Genomic DNA, 7,795 nt, shown 5'->3' with positions numbered 1-7,795 from the left:
TTTATCAACCTCCGCCAATACATATCAGCTAACCTCTGAGCTTTACGCCATTGTTTCGTCAAGCAAAGGTCCGAATCATCAAAAACACCGATGATTGGTAGGTTTGACGACGTACCGAGAAGAAAATGATTTGGTGTAAGCGACTAAACATTTCCCGCTTCTACTGAAACGTGCATCAACGGGCGGCTATTTACTATGTTTTCTACTTCTGCCATAAGCGTGTTTAGGACTTCGTCTCTTGGTGCTCGTTCGTTTAAAATAACTTTGAGAGATGTTTTTACACTACGTATTAATCTCTCCCATGCCCCACCCCAATGGGGACTCGCCGGGGGGATGAAAGTCCAATCCATACCATTGTTTATACCTTCATTTTTCAACAGTTCAGTATCCAGTTCCCGCACAGATTTCTGCAGCTCCTTATCAGCGCCTCTTAAATTCGTGCCGTGGTCCGAATATAGTAGGCGCGGCCAACCGCGTCTCGACGCCATTCGTCGTAAGGCCATAATTAAAGAATCTGTAGTAAGAAAATTGACTATCTCGATATGTATGGCGCGAACAGTCATGCATGTGAATAAAACTCCCTATCTTTTCACTCGACGCCTTCCTTCTGCAGCTTCCATAGGACCAAACATGTCCAATCCACAAAACGTGAATGGTCGATTGTGATGAGCCATTCGAGCAAAAGGTAAGTCTCCCATTCTAGGTACCTGCGGTTTACATTTACGTATCCTGCACAGCATACATCGCGACACGACATTTTTCACTGTAGGCCTGAGTTTCAATAGCCAATACTTTTGTTTCAGTTCGTTCACTACAGTTTCTTGATTCGCGTGAGCTGCCTTTACATGGAAATGCCGGACTATCAATTTAGCTACTGGATGTCGGCCGTCTAAAATTACAGGATTTTTCATTTCCAGGTCTACATCGACAGCGGCGTTAATGCACCCGCCTACTCGCAGAATATTGTGTTCGTCCAAGAAAGGTGACAAGGTGAGTAATTTACTTTTTTTAGGTATAGGTTTACCCTGTGTCAGTGCGGTTATCTCATTGTAGAATGATTCTTGAGCACTCTTCAGCAGCAAGCGCTCCGCTCGTTCCATCAAACTACAGTCTAACTCGCCGCGTGAACCTTTACATTTATCAATGAATCTTAGTACCATAGCTGCAGACCTCTTTAGGCGCAGCCAGGAAGAAAAACGTAGTGGATCAGGCACAGGTAAGATCACCGATGGTTCCGTGTGTGTGACTGCTACTAGCTCCTGATAACCTTCAACCACGTCTTCGTTCAGCACATCTTGAGGCCACATAGACATGTCGTCCAATAAAAAGGTTGGCCCTGAAAACCACTCGCCCTTGAAGACAGAGTAGTCATAAAACTCCCGTGTGCCTAAGTCAGCGACATTTAGTTTTGTAGGAACATACTTCCATTCATGTATACGCGTCAAGTCGTCTATCTCGCCTAAGCGATTAGCTTCAAACGTTTTATACTTGCGCGTATTGTTCCGAATCCAGTGAATAACTGTAGTTGAATCACACCAAAAATATCTTGCAGTCGGCGTTAATCTATGTTCTTTAAGTATGTTATCTGCCAATTTTGCTGCTAGACGAGCTGCTTCAAGTTCAGCCTTCGGGACAGTTATAGGTTTAACAGGTAAGACACGACATTTGCTCGCTATAAATGAAACGTATATAATACCGTTGTTATTCCAGCGCCAATATGCGACCGCACACATTGCTTTACTTGAAGCTTCGCAAAACACATGCAATTGTAAGTTTTCGTAGCCGATACTCGACGACGTAGTATTTGTAGACTTTGTTGCGTAGTTCATGTAGCCACTCGTAGCACGGGGCGACGGCACACCGAGTCTGGGAGATGCGGAGGCATCGCGAGGTGCCGAGTTCCCAGCCGGCCGGTTTACACATTCTTGTCCATTTGTCTCGCTCGCTTGCGCTGTCTTCTGCCGCACCTGATAATATCTTGGTATACGTAACTCACTAACGGACGTAAGTAAATCAATCCATTTGCACCATTTGTAGTAAATATCATCTGAAATATAGTTATCCCATCCGATATTAAGGCGCCACGTATCTTGCAGCATAATTCTTCCCTGTATGGTAAACGGAGATAAGAAACCCAAGACATCAAAAATTGACATTATTATCCTTAGCATCAACCGCTTTGTAGGGCGCTCCTTACCATGAATAATATTTTCCGGTATACGCTTTAAAGACACATCAAAACCTAATACGTCGTCTTTGGGATACCATATAAGACCCAGAGTACGCTCACCTTCGTACCGCTGATCAATCTTGAATTTTACAGCAGCAGTACCTAAGGTCGCCTCGGGTACTGCGTTCAAGACGGCAACGCTGTTGCTCGTCCAATTGCAAATCTCAAACCCGCCTGACCGATGTATTTTACTTATATTTTTTACCATTTCTATTGCTGTGACGTCATCGGGTAGGCTATCAATATAGTCATCCATATAGTGCGAATTAAGTATCGCGTTGACAGCATCTGGTAAGGTTGAGACATACCGCTCAGCATTTTTATTCTTGATGAACTGCGCTATAAAGGGCGAACAGTTCGCTCCAAAAATAAGTGATGTCATCACGTACGTCTTGATATCTTCTTGAGAACTGTTTCTCCAAAGGAACCGAAAGGCTTGCTGGTCTTCTTTACGAATTTTGATGCGCAAAAACATGTCTTTGATGTCACCTGTTACTGCTATTTTATTTTCCCTAAAGCGCAGCATTATACCAAATAGCGATGACAACAAATCGGGGCCGGTGAATAAATAATCATTAAGACATGATCCTTTCACCGTGGCCGCAGCATCGAACACTAGTCGAAGTTTTCTTTTGTTTGGGTTGTCCACTCCAAAGTGCGGTAAGTACCAAGTCCGGGGAGTGACCTCGGTGTCTACGAGTTCCGTCGCAAATCCATTGTCCAAGAGATGTTGGACACGTTCTTTGTACCTACTTGCAAAACCCGAATCCTTTTCCATTTTGCTCTCAATGCCTTTGAGTCGTTTCACAGCAGCAGCGTAGGAGTCTGGCATGTTACAGCTTTCATCCTTCCAGGGTAAACCAACACACCAATGATCGTCGATGAGATGCGCAGTACGTTCCAGCTGATCGATGGCGCGAACATCATCGGCATTTTGGCGCGGCTTAGCTAAAATGCCTATTGAGTCTAAGGTAAACGAACGTCTCACCTCCTCATGAAGACTCCGCAAGGCGATCTCGTCAGACGCAGGTCCATCTATGCTCTCGTTTATAATGAGAGTCGTAGCAGCTGATGGTTGGCGCGAGCTCTGCGGCACACGCACACTACCATGAATGCACCAGCCTAAACGGGTAAGTGTAGCAGACGGCTCATTTAAATTACCTAACTTAATTTCTAACGGTAACAATAAATGATAATTATCTTGACCGATTAACATTTCTGGTTTCGAATCAGTGGTACACAAAATATTTTTTAAATCCATTAAGTGGTTATACTTATTACAATTAACAATAGACAATTTTTGCACAGGTAGATTTAACTCATTAATACTACGTGCTCTCACATTATATACCTTATCGTCTAAGCCACTAAGGTTCACATTAACAATTGTAGTATCGCAAACAAGTTCGTTATCAGTCCATGCACCGCGCACGTGCATCGTTTCCCGCCGGCCGCGCAGACCCGCGCGCTCTGCAAGATCGGTACTTATGAACGACACTGTTGATCCATCATCTAGTAACGCACTTGAACTTATTACACCGTTCGGTCCATGTATACGTATAGGAATTACTTTTAGTAACACTTTATGATCACTCCCGTTTATATGCGTAACACTTTCCTTGGTACACGAAGACGGCGGTGATTTTGTTTGCAGCTGTTGTACATTGGTAGCCGTATTATAGATAGGTGTTCTTTGGGCTTGAATGTCGTTACTTTGGTTACTCGTGTTCACGGTATAGTGTAACAGTCGATGATGGGGGCGCAGGGCAGGTATCTCGCTCGTGACGTGATAACAAACATTTGTAACAAAGTCCGTTACGTTTAATATATTGCCACCTTACTTTGCGCAGCGCTTTCTTAAATTGTTTGCAATCTGTTAGTTTGTGAATGAATTTATTACAAAATCGGCATTTAGACTCGTTGTCCTGTAATACGAATGTATGTGAGCGGGTTGTATATTCGTTCTGATTTTTCGTACGGACATGCGGGACATACCGTATGTTGGTGAATACGCTCGCTGTTGTTGATAATTTTACAGCTTCTTCGTGTAAGAATTCGGACATAATCAACAACCTTGCTTTACTGCTTTTTGTGATTAATTCATAGCTGTAATCTGACCATTTTGAAACGAGTAGTGTGGGTATCTTAGATAATATTATTGAGACAATATTTACCCCGTACAAATACTCCGAGCGTCCAACAGCTTGAACGGCTTCCACAAAATTCTGAACTTTCACTGCAAACGTCACAATATCCTTTTGGTAGTCCTGGTGCAGCGGCGGGAGTTTTTTGAGGTCACAAACGATGCGAGATATAATGTAGTCAGGGTTTCCAAAACGTAGCTCCAGTGTCGACATAACCTTTGCAGGCGACGTGGCGCTGATAAATAATGCACTAACTGCTTCCTTCGCTGATCCTCTTAGACACTTACGTAGTCTCCATAAGTTCTCCTTGTCGGTGAAGTTGCACACAAATGTGGACTCGTCGTACGCCTGCTTAAACTGGAGCCATTCCATAGGGTCGCCGTCGAACTCAGGCAAATCTTTCGGAGTAGACATACGGCTCAGTAGATTAGCGTTGGACGTATTGACGGTGGCGTTAGTGAGGTTTTTTATTGCTACAGCAAGCATTTCCACAGTGCTGTTAGATGTGTTGTACGTGGGCGGTACGTGGCCTCGTGACGTGGACGCATGGGCTGCAATTTTCTCTCTGACTACGGGAGCTGGGGGCGCCTCGCATAGCTGGCCCGGTGTTCTACCATGATCGGGGGCGAGCTGGTCCTTCTGTGGTACCTCCTCGAACGTAGTCTGATGTTTCTCGACCCATTTTTCTGCTTGATGATGAGACCTTTGAACATCTTCTCCGGTTTGTGAACTGTATTCCATCAGGTCGGTCTCTTCCTCAAGTTCCGCTAATTTTAGTTCTGTTTCTCGATCGATGAGTGCCATTTGGATTTGTGCTTTTTGTTTATCTGCTTCTAATTGCAATTTTCTTCGCATTATTTCTTTACAATAAGACGATTTGGATGATGCTTGGCTTCTATATGAGGCTGTTGCTTTTGGAAGCGGCTTATCGGAGACGATGCGCGTAGGTTCCGATTTTATTTGGCTACCCTCCATAGTAAATGTGCGACTAAAAGTTTCTGGAATTTTCGTTTTAATTTGAACACCAGGTTGCACACTCACACTTTTGTTAGATGGCCCATCCTTCAGCACACAGTCCACAAGCACTTCTGTGTCGCGATCACCCTTTTGCGATGAACGTTCCTGCTCGCGGAGTTGCTTTCGTGTGTTCACCATTTTTCGCGGCGGCGTGTGGTACATAATATAATTATGAAGTAATCCGGTTCGAAGACCACTTTGTTGTTTATTGAGGTGGTTCAGCAATAAAATCGAGGAAACAAAGAAAAAGGCGTATATTTTATCGAGAATCACAATGAACAAAATTGCACAGCGCGTTGCGTCCGGTAGGCCGGTACACGTACGAGTCCTTCATTTGACCGTTAAGCGATCACAGACAATACTAGACATTACGAACATAGACAAAATATATTTTATTTGAGCGCGTCGCTAACAGTCTAGTAAAACTATAGCACAAATTGAGTTGTTCTAAAAAGAGCATTTAAAATTATTGCTTCACCGCCATTTTTATATTTTTTTATATTTCAATATTCTAAAATGCTTTTATATTTCTAATGTTCCTTCTTCTAATGTTTCAATATTCAAAATTCCATTTATGTCATCTTTATAACATAGGTACTAGCGGACCCGGCAAACTTTGTTCTGCCACACGGTTTGTTTCAAACACATCAACCGGTCAACTTCAAAATTCTACTATAATAATTAACCAAAGAATATATTACGTTTAGCTGTCAGTTGCGTTTTGTTATTGCATATCAGTTGCGTTTTGTTACACCACGTTTTATGACACGTCCCACGGGAATGTGATAAAAAGTATCCTATGTCCTTCTCCTGGTTCTAAATTACCTCCTCGCCAATTTTCAGTCAAATCAGCTCAGCCGTTCTTGAGTTATAAGTAGTGTAACTAACACGACTTTCTTTTATATATATAGATTAACCTCTTTTAAGATAAATCGTATAGAGGTTACATACATACTGGCTATAATCGATTACAACAAAGCGATTTGGAAGCTTTATTTCAATATTTTTCAATCATCGCTTGTGATCAGAAAAGAAGATTTACTAAATGAAACCGTTGGTCTTAAAAATTAGGAACAATTCATATTTGGTTTTTTTTATTTCGTTTTATTGCCCTTGTAGGCAGACGAAGTATACGGCCCACCTGGTTACTGTCGCCCATGGATTTCAGCAATGCCAGGGGCAAAGTCAAGCCGCTGCCCACCGATTTGCGATTTCGTAAATGGATTATGACTTAAGGCCTAGGATAAGTTACTCGAGAACGAGTAGACGTGTAGTACGTGAGAACGAGAGAGGAACACACTCTATTATATTATCGTACTTCAATAGGCGCCCGGCATTTACTGGTAGTAGGGTGTTTTGTAAGCACACACAGATACTAATATCCTGCCCGTTTCTGCCGCAAAGCATTCATATCTTCTAGTCTTAAGGGTGGGACAGTCGGTTTGCAATATAGTTGAGGCTTAGGCAGCATTCATATCTTCTTGTCTTAAGGGTGAGACAGCTGGTTTGCAATATAGTTGAGACCTAGGCTTGTCTATACTTCTATAATCTATAATAATATTATAAAGAGGAAAGATTTGATTGTTTTTTGTATTCAATAGGCTCCGAAACTACTGAACCGATTTGAAAAATTCTTTCACTGTTCGGAAGCTACACTTTCACCCAATGACATAGGCTGTATTCTTTAAAAAAAAAAATAGGTATCCTCACCAAAACTCCAATAATTACATTTTATTACATTATAACAATAATATAAAAAAAATAAAAAAGAGATAAAAAAAATCATTGAAATGAAAATAAAAGTTCATTAAAATAATAATATTCAAACTATCTTTATAATTTTCTTTTTTTAGTAACCTGACGCTAATAGAAGGGTTGATGTGTGTGTATTATAATTGTTAATTTTGAAATTTTTGTTAAAGACCCGAGCGAAGTTGAAGCGGAACACTAGTACATAGATATTTTAGGTTTTTTTTTATTGCCTAGATGGGTGGACGAGCTCACAGCCCACCTGGTGTTAAGTGGTTACTGGAGCACGTAGACATCTACAACGTAAATGCGCCACCCATCTTGAGATATAAGTTCTAAGGTCTCAGTATAGTTACAACGGCTGCCCTACCCTTCGAATCGAAACGCATTACTGCTTCACGGCAGATATAGGCAGGGCGGTGGTACCTACCCACGCGGACTCACAAGAGGTCCTACCACCAGTAATTACGCAAATTATATATATATATATATATATATATATATATAATTTTGCGGGTTTGATTTTTATTACACGATGTTATTGAAGTCAATCGTATGGTAGTGTTCACATATTAACGTCTACAGTCTCGGTAACCACTTAACAGATACGTCGTCAGCATATTCATACGTTTAGTTAATACGAACGTAATTAAAA

The 7,795-nt window shown here is 41.7% G+C and overlaps 1 protein-coding gene across 1 annotated transcript; it reads right to left on the bottom strand.

Annotated features, from left to right (window-relative positions):
* Positions 1-581: 581 nt before the first annotated feature.
* Positions 582-5,178, bottom strand: LOC149501241 (uncharacterized). Its single transcript, XM_089733936.1, has 2 exons — positions 4,405-5,178; positions 582-3,317 (listed from the first exon to the last, which is right to left on the bottom strand). Exons 1-2 carry the CDS (start codon positions 5,176-5,178, stop codon positions 582-584), a joined length of 3,510 nt encoding a protein of 1,169 aa, XP_089590062.1.
* Between the last annotated feature and the right edge of the window lie 2,617 nt (positions 5,179-7,795).

Source organism: Bombyx mandarina, chromosome 16, assembly GCF_030267445.1.
Source record: "Bombyx mandarina strain Sakado chromosome 16, ASM3026744v2".
In the NCBI taxonomy this organism is placed as follows: Eukaryota; Metazoa; Arthropoda; class Insecta; order Lepidoptera; family Bombycidae; genus Bombyx; species Bombyx mandarina.
This window is presented reverse-complemented; position numbering and strand designations above follow the sequence as displayed.